This window comes from Podarcis filfolensis, assembly GCF_964270895.1.
Source record: "Podarcis filfolensis genome assembly, chromosome: 5".
Lineage (NCBI taxonomy): Eukaryota > Metazoa > Chordata > Lepidosauria > Squamata > Lacertidae > Podarcis > Podarcis filfolensis.
In genome coordinates this window covers 24111566-24137458 of record NC_139608.1, presented here as the reverse complement: position 1 = coordinate 24137458, position 25893 = coordinate 24111566, and the positions used below count along the sequence as shown (strand labels likewise).

At 42.4% G+C, this 25893-nt stretch overlaps 1 protein-coding gene across 7 annotated transcripts in view; it reads left to right on the top strand.

Annotated features, from left to right (window-relative positions):
* Positions 1 to 25893, top strand: part of RNF13 (ring finger protein 13) — a 52101-nt gene that overhangs the window by 16930 nt on the left and 9278 nt on the right. For 6 of the 7 annotated variants that reach the window (XM_083613505.1, XM_083613510.1, XM_083613507.1 and 3 more), the window contains 6 exons: positions 87 to 167; positions 9059 to 9184; positions 16172 to 16259; positions 18092 to 18179; positions 18426 to 18531; positions 22260 to 22353. In XM_083613505.1, coding sequence (XP_083469631.1) covers positions 87 to 167; positions 9059 to 9184; positions 16172 to 16259; positions 18092 to 18179; positions 18426 to 18531; positions 22260 to 22353 — 583 coding nt within the window. Of the gene's footprint in view, positions 1 to 86; positions 168 to 9058; positions 9185 to 16171; positions 16270 to 18091; positions 18180 to 18425; positions 18532 to 22259; positions 22354 to 25893 lie in introns of all 7 variants that reach the window. The other variant, XM_083613511.1, reaches the window with a different exon arrangement.

Here is a 25893-nt window from a genome sequence, read left to right as displayed (position 1 = left end):
TTTCTTAGTAGTACGACAATGGTTTTATATGATCCCCTTTCCAGTTTAGTACATAATATAATCCTTCACTTTCCTTTTGCTTTTAGTTTAATTTTGAAAATGTAACACAAACATTTGATGACCTGCCAGCAAGGTTTGGCTACAGACTCCCGACGGAAGGCTTGAAGGTAAGAAGCAACAGCTTGCAACAGCAAGTAACAGAATAGGAGCAAATAAATAAAATTTAACATGGTGCTTTGTGAGTTCTTAATATGTAGCTTAGTCTCAATTGGCTCTATGGATTTTACAACTGCAGGACAGACTTAATCCAAAATCAGCTGGAAAAGGTGGTAGGCACAACTGTGTCCCAACTGTAAGAAAAGAAAAGAAAGAACTCTCTGCCAATAGTGTTGCCTAGAGCAACGGAAAACAATGCAAAGACTTTTCTTTCTAGTGTGGAGGATTTCAAGAATACTTTTATAATCCTTGGTGATTAATTAAGGGACAGGGTGTTGAGAAATAAAGCTTTGAGATATAAACCTGCAGAAAAGCATTTATGACAACCACTGGACTTCCATGTAAAGATGTTATTAGAAAGCAGTCAAGTAAAAGACTGAGCCCAGAACATTTAAACTAAGGCTTGGCTTTAGAATGATACTAATCTAGTATCTGGCTCTCTAAAATCACAGAGTTGGGATGAGTGTGGGAGGTCAGCCCTTGCTCAATGTTGGACCTGCAGTGCAGGATACAACTGCAACATCTCTGACCTAAAATGAAGGCGATTCCACCACCTTCCAAGGCAGCCTTTTACATTGCTAAACATCTCCTACAGTTAGGAAGCTTCTACTAATGTTTAATCAAAATCTGCTTCCCTGCAGTTTTCACCCAATAATTCTAGATCTTCCCTCTGGAGCAATCACCTTTCCTTCCTTCTGTGGCAAACAGTAGGTCTTCCTTTCATCAAGGACCCAACCCTAAACCTACCTGAAATCAGTGTCCTCCTATTAACTCCACAGGCTTTATTTCTTGTCCTGTGGTTGTCCTGTGCTTAGTTGCTTGACAGTAACTCAGTGGGATTGAATCCTGAGGAAATCTGCACAAGATTGACCTGTTAGGAAATGTTTTTATTGCTCCTGCTTTTGCTTATAATACTTCTGATATGCAACTATTCCTCAAATGAAGTTGGTCTAAGCTATCAGTTAGTTAGCTTTAAAACTGATAAAACGTAACAGCCAAGTTTGATCCTGTCTAAAACAAACCTTAGCATAAATAACCATACTATATTTTAATGCATGCTTGCAGTTCTTCTCTTATTTGATTGTCCCATAACAATTGTACACTTGTTGCAATACCCCAATATCTCTTGCAGTTTGATTCAGGGTCTCTGCTGTAGCCAGTGACTCTTAGTCAAATATAAGTGATTTCTGCATTTTGAACACTTTCTTTAGTTAGACATTCTTGGACAATACGCCCTTGTCCAACAATGGCCGTGAGTCATCTTTTGTGTTTCTTTCAGTTGATTCTAAACATTTATAGCCTTAATGAATGTGTATGCTCAAGGACCTCTACAAAATACAAAAAACTTAGCAAAAAGTTTTTTTAAACAATGCTGACAAACAATGTTGTTGGAACAATTTGGTTTAGGAGCTGGAGTAGCCTCCCACCCAAACCCTGGCAATTCGAATTATGAAAGCACATAGGAAAATCATACTTTAGTTCATTTCAGCTGTTGTTTAGAATTGTGGTGACATATGTTCTGGCCATATATCCTTGTGAAGCAGGTTGTTCTTGATAGACATGGACGCAACCATATGTACCTGGAAAGGGGAGCCTGTAGTCCAGCAACATCTGAGGGCCATAGGGTCTCCTCTTCTGATGTTGTCTTCTCCAGAATTTGTGGTACTGTTGACTTAGGGCAGAGAATAGCGGGCAGTCGGTTGCAGTATTGAACTCACTTGTACATCTCCTCAAAGACAGTATTGTTTGTTCTGAGAATAAGTGGTTTGGAGATTGTGAGAACACTTCCCACAACTTTGATCCTCCTCAGATGTCTCTGCAACACCTAGAGCTGATTTACTGTTGAATTTAATGTAAAGACTTTCAGGATTTGATGAGTATCTTTGACTTGATACCACCGTATATATGATACCATCTAGCCCTTCACAGTTTCTGATGTGTAACAGTACGTAAGGGGACTAGGAAGCAGCAGTATGTTGTACTGCTGTTTGTAGTGCAACATATTCCAAGAGCATTTTGGTTTCTCTGGATATTGACTGAGGTCTGCCTCCTCTGCCTGCTAATGTAATTGCAGCAAGCCGCAGCATTCAGTGTCTCAAGGTTAAAATCAGTACATTATAGTTGCAAACACCAGATTGTGTCACTATTGATGCCGTGGTATGAATGCTAAATGCGAGCAGTGTTTTTCAAACCTCGGCTACTGAGAGTCTTGTACATATATTTTCTAATAGTGATTTTTTTAAAGTAACTTTACAAAATATAGGGGCTTTGCTGAAGAAATCTAAAATCCAGACATATCTGAAAGAAGCTTTTATCACGTGCCCTAATAGTCAGGAAGGTGGTAGAAATACAGTTGCAGTAATTTTATTGTGTTTTCATTTTATTTTTGAGGCAAGAAATAAGAATTGCAAGAAAAAATAGAGGTATTGGGATAATTGCCATTTTGCTATTATGAGAAGATTCTATCTATATTAATTTCAAAACAACATACCACGCAACAGCCAAATGGTATTCATTATTTTTTTCATATATCAGTAGAGCATTTGCTTTAGTGCCAGTCTTTATTCAGATTTGCAGTTCAGGAAAGCTACACAGAAAATTCTGCTATTAATGTGGGAAACTGGGAAGCAGTGGAGAATGGTAAGATGTATATTGATATTAAATTCATTGAGAGCAGCTGAACTTCCGAATGTACAACAGACTGGACAGAAGTATTCAAATTTATAGAAATTCCTTTCCCTATAATGAAATAGTCATACACCTGGAAGACATGTTCCTCCTTTGTGGAAGTATGGTTGTAGGTATCCATTGTATGTTAGCCTATAGTGAATATGAAACTTGATACAAAGCACAGTAGATAAATAACATGGGGATTCTAAGATATCCTCGGAAACGCTTGCTGAAGTAGTGACACGTTGAAGTGGGTTCTCTGATGACACTTGGAACTTCATCACTGTTGGTGTTCATATTGATAGAGAAGATGGCTCCATCTGCTTTGCTAAAGGTCAGACATCCCCAAACTTGGCCCTCCAGCTGTTTTGGGATCCCTAGCTAACAGGACCAGTGGTCAGGGATGATGGGGATTATAGTCCCAAAACAACTGGATGGCCGACTTTGGGGATGCCTGCTCTAGGTAAAGCTTCCACTTCGTTTAAGTGACTATGGAAACAGTCATGCAAGAGATCCATGTTAGCACTAGAGTGCATAAAGTTTTCTGGTCACGCTATTTCAGAACTGCTGAACAATGAAACTTGGGTGAAGACAATGTGCAAACAAGGCTAAATGCACTGCTTGCTTTTTATTCCTAAAACCATAATGCTGCTCCTAATATACTGATTCACAATAGCTATTGTCACCAAATTGCTAATAAGAGAAGATTCCTTACTCTGCACCTAAACCTGTGTTGAAAGAGAGCAAGTTGCAATATGCTCTTTTTAAATTCCAGCTGCTTTGATCTGTGTATACAGAAGATTGGTTACATTTATTTGGCGAAATAGCTTATCCTTGTTAAGTGACCTTGGGTGTTCTGAATATTTCATTTCCTGGCTTTCCTTTGTTGGGGTGGGCGGGCGGGGAATCACTTGAAAGTGATTCCTTTAAAAATCCAGCAATTATTCCAGATTTGAAAGGCTTGCTTGAACAAGGTGATAGAAATGAATGCTACCCAGTACCTGCCATGTTTTAAATGCAGATTGCAATAAAAATCCTACCATCATGCTGCCCATGAGAGTAGCTAAAAGCTTTATTAGTGGAGTTCTCCCTCCTCAGGCTAATTCCATCTGGCCTAGGGGGCGGGGCCCAGGCTCACCTCTGTGACAGCTTTAAGGACACTGGTGCTGCTGCAGCAAATGTTAAAGATGTTTTTATATATTTTAAGGTGTTTTAAAGGTGTTTTTACTGTTTACTCTGTTGTACCACTGTGAATGGTGGTTCTTATCTATGTATTTTTGTTTTGTTCTGTTTTGTTTTGGTTTGGGGTTGAATATTGAGTGGGGTGGGGATTGGTTTTGTTTGGGTATAATTGTTTTTGGTTGTTTTGTTTTTCTATTTTGTAAATGGAGGCAAGTATGAGGCTTGGGATTGCTACCGTAGTGGGGCGAGGGAGGTATGGCGGTGGGGGCAGATGTCATAGGCGAAGGGGATCAAGATACGGATATGCTCGTACCCCTTCCAATCTGCGCCCCATCCCGAGGGACGAGGGTAGGGTGAGCAAGGATTACTCACCTCCTTCACTGGTGTTGTGCAATGCCAGGTCTATAGGCAACAAAACCGCCACCCTGCGAGACTTCTTCACCTCGCAGGGGGTCGATCTGGCTTGTGTGACGGAGACCTGGGTGCGCGAAGGGGAAACTGTTACCTTACGAGAGATGGCGCCCCCGGGTTTCTCCGTCCTCCACCAGTCACGGACTGTGGGCCGGGGGGGAGGGGTGGCATTATTAATCCGGGAAGATTGTTCTTTCAGGGCTCTACCATCGCCATTGATCCCCGGCATTGAATGTGTTGGCCTAGTGTGGGGCTCTGAGGTGAGCTTGGCTGTCTGGCTGGTGTACCGGCCACCTAGCGCACCAGCAGCCACCCTGTCAGGCCTGCTGGAGGCGGTGGCTGGCTGGGCCTTGGAGTTCCCTAACCTATTGGTATTGGGGGACTTCAACATCCATGCTGATGCCACTCGCTCCTCACAGGCTCTGGACCTGGTGTCTTCCATGGCAACACTAGGGCTCTCCCAGTTTGTTTCGGGCCCCACACATCAAGCAGGCCACACGCTGGATTTGATCTTTGGCGCCGGTATAGATGTGATCATGTCTCCTTTGATGAAGGTGCCATGGTCTGATCACTACGCTCTGAAAGCCAGGATTGACTTTCCACCCCCACCCTGCTTAGGTGGCGAGCCGATTTGGGCTCGCCCGCAGAGGCTGATGAACCCTGATAGATTCCGTCAAGCCTTGCGGGACCTTGCTCCCCCTGGTGACTCATTGACTGAGCTTGTTGAGGGCTGGAATATCCAGCTCCTGGCAGCCATCGATGAGATCGCACCTAAGCGCCCTCTGCGACCCCGCAGAAACCGGGCTCCCTGGTTTACCGAGGAGCTTCGGAAAATGAAGCGGGATCTCAGACGGCTAGAGCGAGTATGGCGGGGTGCCCGTGACGGAGTCTCAACAACATCTTATAGGGTTTTTATGAAAACCTATGAGATGGCAGTGAAGGCCGCTAAGAAGTCTTACTTCTCGGCCTCCATTGCATCCACTAGCTCTCGCCCGGCGCAATTATTTAGTATAATTAGGTCTTTAACGTCCCTTGAAGGACAGCCAAATTTAAATAACAATCTGACACACAGCTGTGAGGCATTTATGAGCTTTTTTGCGGAGAAGGTCCTGTTGCTCCGCCATGACCTTCCTGCCAATTTGGATACAATAATGGAGGCCCCTCTACTGTCCTCGGGTCCAGTATTGGACCACTTTGACCGGATATCTCCAGCCGATGTGGACAGACTCCTCCAAGCTGGAAAGCCCACCACCTGTCCTCTTGACCCGTGCCCGTCATGGCTGATTAGAGCGTGTCCAGACGAGGTGCGGGCCCCCCTGGGGGATATCATCAATTTGTCCCTTGGCACCGGGATATTCCCAGGGGAACTGAAGGAGGCAGTGGTGCGTCCGCTCTTAAAGAAAACATCATTAGATCCCTTAGATCTATCCAATTACCGCCCGGTTTCGAATCTTCCATTCCTGGGTAAGGTGATTGAGAGAGCGGTTGCTGAACAGCTTGGTAGGTTTCTGGATGAAACATCGGCTCTCGATCCATTCCAGTCTGGCTTCCGCGCTGGTCATGGGACCGAGACGGCTCTGGTCGCCCTAACAGATGATCTCCGCAGGCAGCTGGATCGAGGCGGGTCGGGGCTGCTGATTCTTCTAGACCTGTCAGCAGCCTTCGACATGGTCGATCACGAACTCCTAGACCACCGCCTTGCCGACGTGGGGATCCAGGGCACAGTCCTCCAATGGCTGCGCTCGTTTCTCTCTGGTCGGGGACAGAGGGTGGCGCTTGGGGGGGAATTGTCATCGCGCCACTCCTTGGTGTGTGGAGTGCCTCAGGGTGCGATTCTCTCCCCGATGCTTTTTAACATCTTTATGCGCCCCCTCGCCCAGCTTGTCCGGAGTTTTGGGCTGGGTTGCCATCAGTATGCCAATGACACCCAACTCTATCTGTTGATGGATGGCCACCCTGACTCGGCCCCAGACACACTGACCAGATGTCTGGAAGCTGTGGCTGGATGGTTACGTGGGAGCCGGTTGAAGTCCTTCGAAGACAGAGGTCCTCTGGCTGGGACAGGACGATATGGGATTGAGGGGGCAACTCCCATCTCTTGCGGGGGTGCAATTAGTGCCAGCACCGTCCGTTAAGAGTTTGGGTGTAATCTTCGATACCTCCCTCTCTATGGAGGCGCAGATTACAGCTATAACAAAGGCGGCATTTTTTCATCTCCGCCAAGCTAAGCAGTTGGCCCCTTATCTCTCTCGCCCTGACCTAGCCACTGTGATCCATGCGACGGTCACCTCCAGACTGGATAATTGTAACTCGCTCTACGTGCGGCTGCCCTTGAGACTGACTCAGAAACTCCAGCGGGTGCAGAATGCCGCGGCGAGACTCCTTATGGGGTCTTCGCTGCGAGACCACATTCATCCGGTACTATACCAGCTGCACTGGCTCCCGGTGGAGTACAGGATCAGGTTTAAGGTGCTGGTTTTAACCTTTAAAGCCCTATACGGCCTAGGACCCTCGTACCTACGGGACCGCCTCTCCTGGTATGCCTCACAGAGAAACCTACGGTCTGCAAATAAAAACATCCTGAAGGTCCCAGGCCTCAGAGAGGTTAGGCTGGCCTCAACTAGAGCCAGGGCCTTCTCGGCTGCGGCTCCAAGAGACTAGGGCCCTGCGGGACCTGACATCTTTCCGCAGGGCCTGCAAGACAGAGTTGTTCCACCAGGCCTTTGGTCAGGGCGCAGCCTGACTCCCTCCTCTGGCAACTTGCACAGAATTTTGCTTAATGGTTGCCATCAACTTGATTTTAATTAATTTTTATAATGAAATATTTTTAGAATGTTGGATTATTTGATTGTTTGATTATTTGATTGTTGTTAGCCGCCCTGAGCCCGGCTTCGGCTGGGGAGGGCGGGATATAAATAAAATTTATTATTATTATTATTATTATTATTGTTGTTGTTGTTGTTGTTGTTGTTGTTAAAACACTGAAATTGGCAGGCTTCACTCCAGTAGAGCACTTCAGCATATGCTTAACTTTAAACTTTAGCTTTCATGAGACAGTGTGCATTTTTAAAACGAAGTAAACACTTAAGTGCTTTGTTGGATTAATGCCCAGGTGGAGTGGTACTAGAAACATATCTCTTTCATACTTGACAACTTGTCATTACAAGTTGTACCATACTTTGACTTTTGATGATTTTTAGGTTTTGCTGAACTTGAGCCCCCCTTACTACTTTATTTAAATTATAAACTCTTCGTTTCCTGGTGTCATAGAATGATCTACCATGTTTCTAATCATTGTGGCGAGAACTTTCTAAAAATAGGCATATGTAAGAGGGCCAATGTCGTGTAAGGGTTAGAGGATTAGCCTATGACCTGGGAGACCAGGGTTCAAATCTCCACTTAGCCATGAAGCTCCCTGGTTGACCTTGTGCCAGCCACTGTCCCTCAGCCTTTCCCTACCTCACAACATTCTTAGGAGGATAAAATGGAGAGACGACAACAATTTGCACCACCCTGAACTCGGAAAATCTAAGTAACTACCAGCCAGTTGCCAATCTCCTCTTCCTCCCTTCCTGTCTGGTCAATTCCTTTTGAATAGCTTATACCTCTCAATTTCCACATAATAATTTATTATTAAAAAGTTGTATACCTCGGTGTGTTCTGAGATCTGCAACTGCTGTCCTTGTTCCTCTGGCCCAGAATTGGTATCCAAGGTGAGGGCATAGAATCGATTTTGCAGCTCCAGTGACACAGCATGGCCCCTGACAGTCCTGCTTCTGTGTGTCACGTTCCTCCAGGAGTTTGTCTCCTACACTGGGCGATCTTCTCCCTCTCTAGGGGCATCCTCGCCCCGCATCACTGTTCCAGGACAGTCCACTCTGCTCTAGCAAGAATTTCCTCATCTTTTCTGATAGCTCCAAGTGTGGAGAGGTGGGCCTTAAGTTGCTGTATCTTCCAGCAAGGCAACCATCTTGCACTTGCTGCAGTATAGTTTTGCACTTTCTCTGGCACAGGTGTTGCAGGTCACTGCAGCAGCTCCCTCACCACCAGTGTATCTTGGTCATACGCACACTGTGAGACAGCATTCCTGTTTACAAGTCCTGGCCATGAGCTCCCAAAGGCTGCAATCAGCTAAACAGAACTGGTGCTGGCTGCTGACTTTTCCCCCAACTCACTTCCTACTTTAAATTTGAAACCAAATGGGTGCTGATCCCGTCTTCTAATCAAAGGATATGGAGAACAGCATATAAAGGAAAAACCAACTACTTGTGGATACAAAACCAACATATAATATGTTGTTCCCTCCATACTAGTTTTCTAGTTAAAGGAATTGTCTTTAAAATAAATACAGGGGCATTGAAAAAAAGTGTGCTGTCACCAGCATCTTAAAATAGTATAGTCTGTTCTACCACTGCTACATGTATCAATCTGGTCAAAATTATTTTCACTAGCTGCAGTGTTAAGAATTTTCGCAACTTGCATTGGAGTTCAATGATACTGTATGAGGCAAGTAGCTTCTACTTATGCAGCCATTTTGTGACTGAGAACTGATTGATTTGCTTTTGAAAATGTCTTTCAGGGTTTTCTAATAAATTCAAAACCCGAGAATGCATGTGAGCCCATAACTCCTCCACCTCTGAAGGACAACACATCTCATGAATTCATTGTATTAATCAGAAGACTTGATTGCAACTTTGATATAAAGGTAGGTAATTTCTCATATGTAAGGATTCTGAACAGTGTTTCTAAGGATTCAGAATAATCTTTAGTTTGTTCTTTTAAAAAGAGCCATGCAGATCTGGTGTATACATACACATTTCTTTAGGAACGTGTTACCAATTTTCACCATTTGTGGTAGTTGCTTGGGTTCTACACAAATATTCTTTTAGTCATTTTCTGCATCATTGATTAATGTTCTGAATGTCATTTAAAGTGTAACATTTTGTGCTTTACTTTGATCGGCTCTATTTTTCTTAATTTCACAAGATTTATATACCACTTGATTGTAATAAAACCTCAAAGTGGCTTGTGTCCTTAAAAAGATTGCATGCGGTTACTTACCCTCAGCAAAATCAGTATTATCAGTGTTGCTGTTGTGGACCCCACATTTCTGTTCTGTAAAGAAGGAACAGTGCTGGAGGAGGCGTTTTGTGGGGGGTTGACTTGTATTAGAGGGTAGGATCATATGATTTCCCTGGAAGCACATTTATGAGGGCATACTTGATGGAGTGTAGCCTACTGTACATAGGAAAGAGTTATATCTGGTTGTTCTGGTTCCACCCACCACTGGCATGTGACCCCTTGAAGTTGTTCATGAGGCAGTGTGGCCCTTGGACTGAAAGAGATCCTCCAGCCCTGATGTAGCAGGAAACAATGGTTTCCTCTTATGCCTGTCTGATCCGGATAGGTTCTTATATAATATATAAAATGTTTTTGTTGAATATTGTATAGCTTTCACCTCATCTGTAGTATTGGGAGTGTGGGTGGAAATATTACATTATTATTTTTTGTGGACAAAGTTGAACCTAATGAAAAATTGTGCACGCCCAAATGAAAAAAATAAAATGAGAGTACCATATTTGAGTGGAGTGCCCCTAGCAGTCCATTTAAATGACTTACTGTTGGCATACACTGATTAAAAACCAAATCACCTGATGTTATGCTGCCATTGTAGGGATGTTATTGTAGCCAACGAGGTGCCCTCCATATACAGTGGTACTTCGGGATGCGAACAGGATCCGTTCCAGAGCCACGTTCACATCCTGAATGGAACATAAGATGTGACAGCGCGTCTGTGCGTGCGTGGGTCACGTTTTGCCGCTTCTGCGCATGTGCGTGACGTCATTTTGAGCGTCTGCGCATGCACAAGCGGCGAAACCCGGAAGTAATGCACTCCGTTACTTCTGGGTTGCCGCGGAGTGCAACCCGAAAGTGCTCAACCTGAAGCACATTCAATCCGAGGTATGACTGTACTGGTTTCCCAACTCCCCTCAGCTCCAGCCAGCATGGCCAATGGTAAGGGATGATGGAGATTAAAATTCAGAAACACTTGAAGGGCATCCCATTGTGTGGCAGTATACAACACTGTTTAGGATAAAAGATATAATGTAACATTATCTAAGGATTCCAATTTAAGATACATGGAATAAAACTTTGTTGCTTAGTTCACATTGAATACAGTTTAAGGCAGTATGCCTCTGAATGCCAGTTGCTGGGGAGCACTCATGCTTAGAGTTCTCTTGCACTCTGGTCCTGCTTGTGGGCTTCCCATAGGCATCTGGTTGGCCACGGTGAGAACCGGATGTTGAGAGTGGGTGGACCTTTGGTCCGATGCAGCAGAGCTCTTCTCATGTTTTTAGACATGCTCTTATCATCTGCCCATCCTTCCAGTTGCAGGATGGAAAACTAAAGCATCTTGGTATTCTATAAATAATCCAAACTGAAATAAACACTTTGTATTAGGCACTACACTGATGGCTATAATTCCAACAGATGAAGTGTATTAGGAGAAGGCTGATCCTAATTTACAAAAACTTTAATGACAGCAGAGAAATGTCTCGCAGGAAAGTAACTTTCCCCCTTTCTTTTAGTTTTGTGTAGCATTATCCTTTCCCTTCTGGGGCTGAATACCATTAACACTATGGCATGCCATTCATTATTCAATAGGTTTCTGATTCCCATACTCCTTTTATTTTTGTTATAAGAGCAAGCCACTTTGAAGCTGGAACAATCTTGGAATAAATTTTCACAAGTAGATGAAGGAATGGCATGCATTTTTACAGCAGGAGCTTTGACAGCCTTAGGGTTGCTTTTGTTAGATGGGACGGAATACTATAATGCTGCATTGCTAATGTCACCTCTGAAAGTGAGAGCAGGAAAGCAAAACAGCATTGTCAAATCAAAGCCTGAAATGTTGGGCTTGAGCAGGAGTGGCTAACTTGTGGCCCACCACTGCCTTTTAATTTTCAGTGCTTAAAATCCTGGGTATATTACCTAGGTGTTCTGGGATTATAGTACTACTGCATACACCATAGTACACAAAACTTTCTGTGGTCCTCCAAGGTGTGCATGCACATCTCCCTAAAACAGAATCAATGTGCATAAATAAACTTAGTTGCAAAAAACCCATATAGACTCACTGCACATTTTTTCTCTTCTATTATCATTGTCTGTACTGTTCTAGTTACTTGGGCAAAAAAACTTGTTAATTGATTTTGATAGCAGCTATGTTTGAACGAACCTTGCATGCTCACACAGTTGATTTGTTCTTCCATTCTCATGAGCCAGGAAGTGTTAGTTAAGAATGGTTTCCTGCTGTACCAGAACTGGTTATTGATGGTTAATGGCTTCTAAACTATCTAGAATATTAAGCCATGCTTTAAAGTTGGCTTCATATTCTAGCTTTTTTGGAAACCATTCCCCATTGATGCCTAGTTCAGACTTAATGGGAAGCTGTAGTTAATGGAGATGTCCCAATGGGCCAGCTCCTTCTCACTAAGCTATGCGAGGCATGTTCATATTTATTTATTTCATTAAATTTATATACCACTTGATTGTAGAAAAAGCATCAAAGTGGTTTACAACAATAAAATGACCACTACAAAATTTACAACCATAATTTAAAGCGTACAGAAAGTTAAAACCACAATAGAATAGACTAAAACAAATCAAAACTCATACAGACTTTCTAAACATATGGGTAGACACATCTACATAAGAATGACTTTAGCAGGCACCAAAAATAATACAGTGAAGGTCATAGAATAATAGAATCATAGAGTTGGAAGAGACCACAAGGGCCATCGAGTCCAACCCCCTGCCAAGCAGGAAACACCATCAGAGCACTCCTGACATATGGTTGTCAAGCCTCTGCTTAAAGACCTCCAAAGAAGGAGACTCCACCACACTCCTTGGCAGCAAAATCCACTGTCGAACAGCTCTTACTGTCAGGAAGTTCTTCCTAATGTTTAGGTGGAATCTTCTTTCTTGTAGTTTGGATCCATTGCTCCGTGTCTGCTTCTCTGGAGCAGCAGAAAACAACCTTTCTCCCTCCTCCCTCCTCAATAGGCAGGGAGTTCCAAAGTGTCAGTGCTGCCACTAAATGATTGAGTTTTTATAGATGCAGTGCAGGTATTATGTGGCACCTGTAAAAGTGCCAGTTCTGCCAATATCTCAGCTTTACTATGCTGAGGTATGATTGCTTGCCCAAATGGGCCCAGTGAGTTGCATCCAACATTCGCATCATCCAACGGAAAGGAGCCTGTCTTGGATGGAGGGTTGATCTAAACCTGTGTGTTCTGGATAGCTGTGTTAAAATATTCTGTGTTGTACAAAACGAATAATATATTATATTCCTGTAATAGTTTATCCTACAATTAGCTCAACTTCAAATCTTCTGTGGTCCACAAATCAGAAAAAGTATGAAGCATATCTTGTGTGCTTTCTGATCCTGTGACATCAGCATAGAACAGATCTCGCCTCAAAACTTCACAGCTGAATGCAGTAATGAGAACTGCCTGTAGCTCATTCATTTGATCTCTTGCTGCAGTGGAAAAGCAAGCCGTGGGAACAGATGACAGCTTTCTCTGTGCAGCATCCAGAAGTGTAACCTATGCATCTCCCAAAGGATTTGGATGCCTGTAGCAACAAGAGCTGTAGGAATGTAAATGCCAGTTTCCTTTAGGGGAGATAATTGCTGTGACCTGGTGGTAAAAAGTGCAGTATGGTTAACCTACTGCAACAGACGAGGCGCCAGTGTAGGACAGATTCTACTGATGGATCCAGTTAGACAGCCCACGCCTAAAGAAATGCTATTGACTTTGCAGAGCACAGTTGCCAGGAGAGTTGGGTTATTTGTGCTTGAGAAATGCCTACTGAGCCCCAGGCAGCTTGTAAATTATCCACTAATAGAATAAGTAGCAGGCAATTGGGGATGACACAGAACTTGGGCATGGACAAAGTCTCCTGAAGTTGTGTGTCTAATAACTGAAACAATAGGCTGAAAACAACTGCAATCAGTTCTGATTCCTGAATGGAAAACTTGCATGATTGGTTTTTTTTAAAGGCAGCACATTTCCACTAAGTTTTGTTTTTAGAGCTCTTTCAATCTATTGAGAGGAAATATTCAGAAAACAAATTTGAGAGTTAAGTTGAATAAACAGTAAGTGAACTTGTGAGTTTTCGGCATATTTTGTTGGCTCCTTTTGCGTGTGTTTCCTCTTTTGTAGATCAGCAGGTTATGAATATCCATGAATGTCTGCCTGGTAGATCAAATGGTTGTTTAGACATCAAAATTTAAGCAGTTCAGTTTTGTGTTTATGTATTTACTTGTGAGGACTTGAAACAAAGTGTTCCAATCTTATCCCCAGCCCCTACCAAGAGTGCTTCTGTTTCTGCTCTAGCTAGATTGAAGCAGGAGCCTTGGAGTGCTGTTTAGGGCTCACAGAAAACTGCTGAAAGCTTCCTTCGCTGTGCTTTATGATGCTAAAGGCTTCGTGGTTTGGGCAGGCTGCCAGCCCTGAACCTTAATACTTTATTTGTGGTATAGCAGAGGCGGAGAAACCCAAGGTCGGGGGCCTATAGAGTCTCCCCAGGTTGTACTCCCCTGACCACACCCCTCACATGTTCTGCTCCTTGGCTGCCTTGAATTGCCCTTCAGCTGTGAAAATATATCTTGTTTGCCTGGATGGAGAGAGGTGATGGTGAAGGTGGTAGAGATGGAGTGTAGAAACCTCTGCCTTTTTGCATTGCGGGATGCAAATTGCCCACTTTTGCCTCTGGTCCTGTCCACTACTAGTAAGTGATACCCTCCAGAAGGTTGCCCACAAGTTAACGTGGTTCTGTGGCTGAAAAAGGTTTTCCACTCCTGCTGTATAAATTAAGTTAGTGTGCTAACCTCATGATGCATCTTTCCTCTCTGGCTCAAATGCTTACCATAAGAATATACTGTTGGGGGTGGAAACAGGGCCATTCTCTCCCTCCCCCCCCTTGCACTGGTGTTTAATGGGCACCTTCAGCATCCCATGACTTAGCTGGCCTATAAACCTAGACCAGCTCGGTTGTGTGGGTTTTTTTTGGGGGGGTTGCAAGAGCAACCACAGCTCTGTACAGCATATATTTAACCTGTGTTGTCCTTGTGAGAGACGTCGCTATAACTGCTGAGTAAGAGAGGGTGGTTTATCCAGAACACATTTCCCCCTGTTTTGCAGGATGTGATGGAGACACATTATGTGGCCGTGGCTCAGAATGAGAGATGGTTTCATGTGTAGAGAGATTCCTTTGCTCTCTTAGAGGCACAAGCCTCACATACCAGCATTGCCTGCCATGTTTTGATATGGAATTTGGGGTCAGCCTTGGTATCAGTGGCACTTGCAGTATCATGTATTGGAGCTGTGAGAGCATTTTAAAACCCTGAAAGAAAAACAGAAATTATTTAAAAGCATCATTGCCTTCCGTGAGCTCTGTTCTAGCACAGTGAGCATTACACACTCCAATTATTTTTTAAAATTTTACTATGCTGCTACATTGAATCCTTATAGTTCTAATTCAGATCACCACATGTGATGAAGATTTAGAGGAGGCATTTATCACTGTGCACATGAAAGAGGAGGAAATAATCTACAGTTTGAGAGTGTGAGGTTTGACATGAATGTGCAAGCTTCCAAGGAAGAGATTACAGCTATTTTGCACTTCCCCTGGACCTGCTACACTGCTGTAGGCTAAGCCATGCTTTGACTTAGTATGTTGTCCGAGCCAGGACTCATGGCTTGTCTGAAGGAGACAAACCATGAGCCTGGGTATGGATGACCTGCTAAATTAAACTGTAGCTTAGCTTGGAGCAGCAGGTGAACTGTGGGAAGAACTCAGTGGTGACGCCAGGAACCCTGACACAATTGTGCTAAGCTATAGTTCGGTTACGCTTATGTTTTAGCCAGCTTATTTTATTTGGTTATCTCTGTGATTAAATTAGGGAGTTCCCCCTCCCTTCCTCCACCAGTGGAAAGCTCTTAACAGAAGAATGTGATCAAGCCTAACGTTTTTGCATGATTATGCAGAAACAGACTGTTACTAGTATCACTGTTAGCTATTTTTAGTGCAGTAGTATAAAAGTAGGACACCAAATTCTGTTGACAGTGTAACATACCTCACGAAGTTCCTGGAAGTATTCTACAGAGTTAACAAATTGGTGTATAAACTATATACTTAGTCAACTTCAGTTGGAAATGCAGGGTACTGAATAGTGTACATTATTAACGGTTCTAGTTACAGGTAGGTAGCCGTGTTGGTCTGCCATAGTCAGAACAAAATAAAAAAATTCCTTCCAATAGCACCTTAGAGACCAACTAGTACACAAAGGACTGTATACTTCCGGTGTGGTGGTGTGATTAGAATGCTGGACTGAGACCAGAGTTCAAATTCCCTACTTACTCATAAACTCACTGGGTGATCTTGAGCCTGTCACTATCTTTCAGCCCAACTTACCTATTTCACAAGCTTGTAGTAGTAATAAAATGGGAGAAGGGAAGGTGGATATATGGATATATTTTGTGCAGCAATTTGAATACGGCATGAATGAAAGGGAACTTGCTAATATCTTTAATATTTGCTAATGTTCTTATGCACAAAATGTTCTGAGTTATTTTCTCAGTTCTGTGCAGTTTTTTTGTTGACTGGCATTTTGTTTGGCTCACAGGTTCTGAACGCACAAAGAGCTGGCTATAAGGCAGCCATAGTTCACAATGTTGATTCCGATGACCTCATTAGCATGGGATCTCAAGACAGTAAGTACAGGTATCTTGCTTGATGACATTCTCCCACTCTTTGCAACAATCAAAAACAGAAGCTTCAGAATGTGTACAATTCAAATGAAAATTCATTTACTTCCAACTTAGCCAGTTGGAAGTAACATTTTCAGGCCTGCTAATGTTTTGAAGATTGTAAGCCTGTCAGATGTTTAGTCCTCCTCCATAAAAAGGACTGAAATCAGTAAAGGCGATCAAGATATAACAGTATGACAAGAGGGCATAATAGACTGGGTGGTATATAAATGCCAAAGATATATATCTAAAATACATGCTATTTTTGTTGCAATACCCTTTATAGTGCTATGTTCTCCTGAGGGCCATTTTCCATATCTTATTTTCCTCCTTTCATGTTTTTAAAACTTTTCTTTTGTTCTCAGAGTGTTTTTTTAAAATCGCAATAAAATTCAACAGGGGGTGGAGGGAACTAATTGACATGAATTTCTTGAAAGTACTGGTGGTACAAATATGTAATGTGTGGAATCCATCTTCTGCAGTAAGGCCAGTTCAGAGACAGTAACTTGTCAGAGCCAAATACCAAGCATTTTACATAGCCAAAGTGCTCCAGCAGATGCATAATAAAAATGCTGCCTGGAATGTCAGTTCTGTTTTGCTTTAGTGAAGGTCATGAAGGACACCCACATTTGCAACAATAGTCCTTGTAACTGGGGTTCTGTCAAATACTAGAACCTCTCACACCCTGACACGCTGCTGTAAATGGAGATTTAATGCTCTTTCATTATGCAGTGATCAATACTTTTGCTCTTATAAGCCCATGTGCTTGCAGAGCAGGTACATACAGCTGGTGTAAGTCAACTAGCAATTCCACTAGAGGGCATACTAGCATAGCCTGTAACGGACATAATAAAATGAGCAAATCTTAGAAACCTGGGAACCACTTGCCCACAGAACCTCCGTCTTGCCAGGATTCAAACTCATTCAGCCTACCACTGCATCCAGACACCAGTCCAGTATTGGGCAGCCATTTCCAGCTCGGATGTTACAGAAAATTAAGAGTTGAGTATCATTGGACACCTTGCTCCAAAATTTCTTATGACCACTCCCTACTGTGTTCGTATTTGGAAGTATTGAAGCAAGGGACGAACAAGATACTCTGTCTTAGATTGTAACTCTGCTTTTGGTGTATCACATCATCAGATCTTGCATTCCTAAAATGTGGTTTTGTAAGTGATTGGAAAATGGCTGCATAGGCACAAGAAAAGCAGTTGTGAGCAGCATACTTGTATTTGCACATGACATTAGAGGTTTTTGCAAGATATGAAAGCACACTATTTCACATGTAACAGAGGTGGTGAGGAGTAGGAAACATGAGAGACATGTTTGTTGTGCAGCCCCTCCTTGCTGCATCTCCCATCACACTTGGAGTCACTTTTGATCGAGGTCAGAAATTACTGTACCTACTTGCACACCACCAGAAAGTTCTTTCTTATTGTGGCTGTTCATGCAGAAGCAATTACACTGGGGTGTTCATTACCCACTGCAAGGCTATTGCTAGGATATTCCAGACAACAGAGGGGACATGCATTCTTATTATGTGGTCATGCGGGGTAAGGATCATTAACATGTTACTGTGTCCATGTGAAATACTATTGAAGGAAATGGATTTTTCACAGCACACCCACGCAAAAAGTACCTGAACAATTATTTTATTAAAGGTGCCTTTGCACAGTGATTTGCTTATATTCACCAATTGTCACTAGTATTATACCCATATATAGTAGTATACAGCACTCATAAACTGTATATTGTTGCTCATCTTTTTTCCCTTTCTGTCCTCTCTCTTTGAACAGTTGAAGTTTTAAAGAAGATTGACATTCCATCTGTCTTTATTGGTGAAACATCAGCTAAGTCTCTTAAAGAATTCACCTATGAGAAAGGGTATGCAAAGATTTACTTTTATTTTAGTTGTTTGTGAACTGTTAATATCTAGTGATTTTTCAAACTTTATATGGATTTTTAAATCAATAAAGTATGATTCAGATTTAAATATTTCAATAAAATGTGGCACAACCTTTTTTGTCGGGGGAAGAATGTGGATATAGGACATAGGCAAGAGTGATTTATATTCAGCTACCTTAACATGAATTTCACTATCAATCCTTCTCCTTTTCCCCCCTTTAACAGAGGCCATATTCTGTTAATCCCAGAGTTCAGCCTTCCTTTGGAGTACTACCTAATACCATTCCTAATTATTGTGGGAATCTGTCTCATCCTTATTGTTATTTTTATGGTAAGTATAACCTCCTCTCCTGCTCCCCTTCCACAAGTGATATAAACATACTGCTGTTGTATTGCTGGAATCCGTTTAGCCTACGACTTACTTGATAGGGTGCTTCTTTTTTAAAATGAAATCAGCACACTAAAGCTCTTAAGACATACACTAAGAAATATCTAAAAATGGCTTTGAAGCTGTCAGCCAATTGAGATCCCCAACATGTATACACCAGTTCAATAAGAGATTCTGTGGGAATGGGTATTCATATGTATGCAACGGGCTGCAAACATGAAGTTCTGCATCTGTCGATATGAAAAGGGAAGCTGGTGTGGGTCTGGAGGTTCTTTGTATGCATCTGCTTCGGTGCCCACAAGAGATCAAAAGTGCATGTCCTTCTTTCCTTCTTACTGAAAGTTTAAATGGTGCCCTTCTCAAAATTCAAAGCTGTCGCTCCCACCACTCAGTGCTTATCAGTTTGGAAGTGAAACAGTGCTGCTCCAGAATAAAGTAATGATTTACTTGGGGAATTCTGTAGGCTGGAGGAAGTTCATACATTGGTAAATTAAAATTTTAAAGAATTACAAACCCAGAACAACAAGGGCATGTGAGCTTCTAGAACTTAGGAATTGTTAGAATTGGAGAACCTCCAGCACGTGGGCCTGTCATGACCAATCAGTGGGTGCACTTTGGCCCACGAGGAATTTCCCCCCAAACTATGCCTACCTGCCCATCTGTTGACATCGCTGCTGAGGGAGGACAGAAAAGAGACAAAGCAGATCTGACTGCTGAGGCAATCCCTCCATAAGGCCAGTTGGAGTTGTATATTTTATGCTACAGGTGAAATTGATAGTTTTCTGCATCACAGTTGACACAAGCATGTTACTTTGATGCCATGCTTGATTTGCAAGTTTCATGGATGAGATGACAGCAGATGCTCCAGAGACAAAACTCTTTTACTCGTTTTAGACCTAACTTTTTTTATAAAATTCTTTGAAGATACCATGTTTTATGCTATACCCAGTGATTTTTTTCTGCTGTTATGTTGAAGACACAGCAGCTTTAATTAGATTGATTCCTTGCAGGTTCAGTGTCTTCCTTGTATGTAATTTTGAAAAAAAGAAGGAACCTTTACGACACTCCTAATTGTCCTTCATCAAAAGAGAATTACCAAAGAAGCTGTATGTGGTCCCTAAAGTGCTTGCAGCTCTTGTTAGATGCTCATGTTATGCCTTTATTTTAAAAACAATGTAAAAAATCCTTGCCTTTTTTGCCTTGCTGAGGTAGCTTAGAAATTAATGCCAGAATAACAGCGAAATGCTAGAAACAAATAGGTTTTTAAAAAGCCTAAATATCCCCAGTTAAGAGAATTATGTGAGTGCTGATGCTCACACATATATGTAGCCCATGCCTGGGTTCTTGTTCATTTCATTGGGGTAAACATCTGCTTGTACAAAGGAACACACTTTAGATCTTTTTTTGATTTCACAATGTCATAGTTACTTTTTTTCAAATTTATTTCATCTATAGAAGGAAAAAAAGTAGGCTGTGTACTCATTTACTCGCTTAAAATGCAGCTAGGTCATTCTTTTTTTCAATTCAGATCAAAGCTGGTTTGGGAAAAACACACATCAAAATGCAGTATTTAATAAGAAACAGCAGGATAGATTTGGATTGTGACTAACGTCATGTGTACACCACTTCCCAAACCAGTGGTGGGAGTGTACTGGATGTAAGCGATAAACACAGTCCTCAACTTTCTGGGGATTTCTTGAAGCAGAGCTGGCCATCTGAAGTTGAATGGACAAAGATGTTTTTACCTTAGAAATTACACTTTCAGTTCTTCTACCATACATTAAAGAACAACAACCAGAAACAATGCTGACCTCAGAGGGTAACACCATAGAACATAGAATAGAGCTGCTAGGAGACAACTGGTCAAATACAATGGAATTCAAACTCCCTATGGAAGAAGCACCACATGTTATTTAAAAACAATTGTAACCCTGGGGACGCTGCCTTTGATAAGCTTACTGTATGTGCAATTAAAGGAAGACACTGAATTGCAAACCTCTGGAGAATTTTTCTGTGGAATACACAGCTATGCACTATGTCTAGTTTCTCTAATGTACGTATCAGTCTGAATCATAGAAAAGAGGCAAAGCAAGAGGAGGTGATACCCAAAGATGATAAACCCAGGGTTGAACTTTCAGTAAAGAATATGCAGGCTCCATCTCTCAACTTTTTTCCACGGCCACAGCTAAGCCCAGAGCATGAGATGTAGCAGAGAAGGGCAGTTTCCCAGCCTCCTCTTTGGCATCTTTCCACAAAGGATGGGTGCACATTCTCATTTTCAGTATAAGTAGCCACTTAAAAACTCAGCGCACAGCAACTCTAAGCACATGGGAACGACAGAGTCATTTGTCGCATCTGGCCACAGCACAGTGGCTCTATTTTCCTGCAACCATAGCTAAAGGCTATAAAGCAGATGGGGAGATGGCTTGAATACAAACTTGCAATGAATCTGATGGAACACAGGTGAGAGCTGTTTATTGAACCTGCTCTGTGGCAGTGATGATGGTGAAGGGTCATTATTTTTCTATTGCCATTTCATCTTCATAGTTCTGTCCAGCTGAGCTTTTCTTAGTGGCTTTAGGTCCTTCCTCTTTTTTTTAAAAAAAATTGCATTTCTATCCCACCATTTTATCTAGGGAGCTCAAGGTGTTGTACATGGTTTCTCCCCCCACCCCTTTTAATCCCCACAACAACCCTGTGATGTAAGTTAGGCTGAGAGTGAGTTGCCCGTCACCCAGATAGCTCAGTGGAGATTTGAACCTTGCTTTCTCAGGTCTTAGTTTGACATTGTAACCACTACACAACACCAGCATTTTGACCCAGCAGAAGAAGTGAAATACTCCTCATAGGACATGCACTTTGAGGGTGGAATTGCTCACATCAGCCGCAGCCTGGAAGCCACTATTGAGGCAGTTCAGTCTGTGATGTATCCAGAGAGCATCTGGTTCTGATGGATTATTTTGTTGAGGCCTGAGGATATGGGCCAAGTTAGATCTTTCCTACATGACATTGTGTAGGTAAGAGCTGACCAGCTTGGTTCAAGAAATAAATGCTTTGTTTTGAGGGAGGCGAGTCAGTCCCATCTGCATTAAAGGAGGTAGGAGTGCAAACACTCCTGGAAAAAGTCATCCCTGGGCATAAAAGATTGTAACAGCTTGGCTAGTGGGTAAGAACCATTCACTAGGCAAGGTGCTTGAGCAGATGGTTGCTGTACAACCCCCTAACTCTCAAATTATAGTAATTGTGTAGATCTGTGTCAATCAGGTTTCAAGCCTGGGTTTGGTCCAGAGATTGCTTTGGTCGCTTGATGGTAGGAGGGAGACTGGGGAGCGTGACCCTGTTGGTTCTTCTAAATGCACTAGGTAGACTTCTTTAGAGCTTGTCACTTGTCCAATAGCTATACTAGAGCTGCTTTGGTCTTATAGTAGCCTTGAGTAGTGGTGACTATGATGACTTCAGAGAAGATGAAGCAATATAACCTTGTGGAGGTGTTGGTGTGCAGGATAAGGATATGTGCATAGGTTTTTCATTCCCACTATTGAGTCATGTTTTCTGTGTGGCTGATTTTGTCTTTCTTCTTTTGACCAACTGTTCTCAGAATGAAAGGAGACTTGAGTTGTGTGGTGTATTACTCTTAAAAGTTTCCGTCTTCTATTTCTGTCTCTTTCAAGATCACAAAATTTGTCCAGGACAGACACAGAGCAAGAAGGAATCGGCTTCAAAAAGATCAGCTTAAGAAGCTTCCGGTACATAAGTTCAAGAAAGGTAAGTGTGGCTTTTTAGAATTGATTGAATAATCTATGCCATTTTAGAGCTACAGATGACACAGGCTAATTTTGCCAAGGCTGCAATTTTATGCATATTTACCATGGTGTAAGTCCCATTGAATTCAGTAGGGCTTGCTTCTGAGCAGAACGGTATGGGATTGCAATGAAGAACTCTACATTGAGTTTTCAAACCTGAGCAGGTTTGATGTAGATTGAATGGCATCACATGATTAATATTACAAAGACATTGTGTTCTGTCCCCAGCTTCTCTGGTTAAGGCACTCAGGACTGGAAAAGATCTCTGTGTAGTTGAACTGGTATTATAGGTCATTACTACTGAACCAGGTCATATATTGCTGGAGTTGGCTAAATCTTTTCATTAACTACTCATAACCAAGTTCCACAGTGGAAAAAAGCAGGCTATAAAGGTACTTTAAAAAAAATTGTACATGATACAGTTTGTGAGGACAGTGCATGCTGAAATGCTAAATTACTACATGAACCAATAGACATTACAGTGCAACTGTCCTTGTTATCCATATTGGTAAAGGTAAAAGGTAAAGGACCCCTGGACAGTTAAGTCCAGTCAAAGGCAACTGTGGGTTGTGGTGCTCATCTTGCTTCAGGATGAGGGAGCTGGCGTTTGTTCATAGACCGCTTTCTGGGTCATGTGGCCAGCATGACTAAACTGCTGCTGGCGCACAGAGGACTATGACGAGTGCCAAAGCGCACAGAAACACTGTTCACCTTCCCACCACAGCAGTACCTATTTATCTACTTGCACTGGCATGCTTTTGAACTGGTGTGTTGGCAGGAGCTGGGACAGAGCAATGGGAGCTTACCCCGTCGCGTGGATTCAAACCACGACCTTCTAGTTGGCAAGCCTAAGAGACTTGGTGGTTTAGACCACAGCGCTACCCGCATCCTATCCAATATGGATAGGCCAAATGAGGACATTAAAATGAAGGACTTACTAAGGTTTTTGTAAGTGGTGGCAATGCTGTCTGGCATATAGCCATAGTAGAAATAAGCAACTGGGGCAGGGGACAAAAAGTTTTATGCCATATGGTGGAAATGCAATGGCACAGGGTTGAAAAACACTCTGCCAGCTGCATCTTTACAAATATGATCTTCAGGATTCTGTATATACTAATTGTGCTCCTGATCATCTGTATAGACAGATTGAATCACCTCTGGAGTCTCCTGGACTGTACTTACACATCATGTTGCATTACTGTTGGGAGGGGAAAGGAAAGAATAACATAATTATCACCTTAATACTAGCAACTGGTTTATGTGGGTTGGGCAAGTTCGTTGGTTGCAGATCAGTGTTGTGTATTTTAAAACTAATTAAAAAATTAAAATTAAAACTTGTGCAAGTAGCCTATTCACATGAGCTTCTTTGGTGATCACTTGTAGCCGACTAAGACATGAGCAGTGTGATATTAAAAAAGGAAACTTTTGTGTGATTGCGGTTCCTCTTCCGTGAGTCTGTGACTTACAACAGCACGACCATGATTGCTTGCGAGTCCCAGACTCCCACAGAGCATTGTTTGCATGAGTAGCTTGCATAAGCAGTTATTTGTGTGTGAGCCAGTTGCAGTATGACCTGACTGCTAATGTAGCCTAATAGTTTGGACACATGAGGACACGGGAGTCTTGGTTTTTTGCTTTTGAAAAAAGGAAATATGTTGAATCATTGTATACGCGCTGTTGTATGTGTTTTACAAATCAGTTATTAAGTCAAGAACTGAAGGCTTATGCTTGAATTGGTTCATGTTTCCCTTCAGTCTCTCTTTTCCATTACAACTGTGATGACTGTATTAGTCAGGCACAATCTGCAACCCTTTCCCCAACTCCAACATTCATTGAACCAATACGAAGCCCTTCAGTTCTTGGGGAGGAAGAGTATGTATCTTTTTGCCAATGTTTTTGCTCTACATGTTTTGCCTAATTCATTGGACTTTCATCCTTAACCTGTAGCACGCAAACAACTGAGGGGGAGATTTTCACTGACATTAAGATAACTACAACATTGTCATTGGCAACATGAAGAATATATGAGGCTTACACATGGGCTTGGATTTCGGGGCAGAGCTGCACCCTATTTGCTGTTCACCCTTGATTGCCGTCTTCCATTATTGAGGACATTGCAAAGCAGATGTTCAGCTGAAAAGAGTGCACAGTGTCATATACAAAGTTAGTTTCTCATAAAAAAATTAATGAGGCTGAGTATTTTTGTTTCTCGGGCTTAAAATTTAATAGAAAGGAGTGTTAATTTCTTTTCCTGATAAGGATTTCTGATGGAGATGAATTAAAGAGGACAAATATGCAAGGAGTATTATTTTCTTCTTGTTGTATTGCATGTTATTTTACTGGGTTTGCCAGTATGCCTTGCTTATGGAGCATGGGAGGGGTGTGGTAGAATTATGGCATCCATGTATGTGTTTAGTAAGTGTGTTGCTTTTTGCTTTGCTTCATGAAAGTGGAAGAGACCTAATAGGCCACAATATCATTCCCAAGGCTGATGTCAGCAGGTGCCATGTTTGGACCATTGCTGAGGCTGACTTCTGCTGACCCAGGCCTTTTTTCCAGTCAGCCCCCACTGCAGTTGCTCAAAGTTGCCCACCATAATGCTATTTCACTGCAGGGCATTGTGGGTGCTGTTAACGGCAGCTTGCCTTATGCTCTTTAGAGGAGTGCAGTCATTGTCCCCTCATTTATATGCCTGCCCATCTGCCACTGTGTCATGGTGGAAATGAATAGGAGCAGGGTCACCCACTGATGTTCAGGAGGCCACATTGACATAGGGAGCCCCATGCTGAGGGTCCCCTCAAACCTGGAAACTGCTCTGATCAAACCTTTGCTCTAAGGTATTGCCAGTTTTTAATTGACCTCCTTCATTAGCAGAGATCTGACAACTAGAGTCAACTTGCGTGTGTTTGCTGCCATGTGGAGGTACCTCAAAATGTGAAGTGGTATAGAAATGTCACGAGAACATAGCTTTTCCAAAATTTGGGAGGCATGGAGATGAAAGATTCCTCTTTCTGAGAAGTGTACTGTATATTTATTTATTTATTTATTATTTATTTCACAAAATTTATATGTCACTTGATTGTAGAAAAAACCTCAAACTGCTGTCACGAGTTTGCACATATAACTGTAGAACGGGTCTATATATAGAATTGAGTTCTAGAGTAAGTGCTGATTTTGACAGCCAGGCAAGTCTGTTAAATCTTTAAAGCTGTTGCTGGGTGCTTAGAATAGGAAGTCAACCCTTTGCCTAAGAACTGACTGAGGAGGAAAGCAATGGGGGAAGGAAGACAAGGTGTAAGGCTCTTCAAGTTAAAAAATCTGTCTGGTACTTTATATTGCCGGAGGCACACATATGAACACTTGAAATATGAGTGGAATAACACTACTTATCGTGGAAGAAACACATTCTCCTAAGCACTTCTGAAGAATAATATCCATGGGGCTTAATGGAGGGGCACACTGCAAATGCTCAGCCTTTGGGGGCAGGGGGAGAGAATATTTC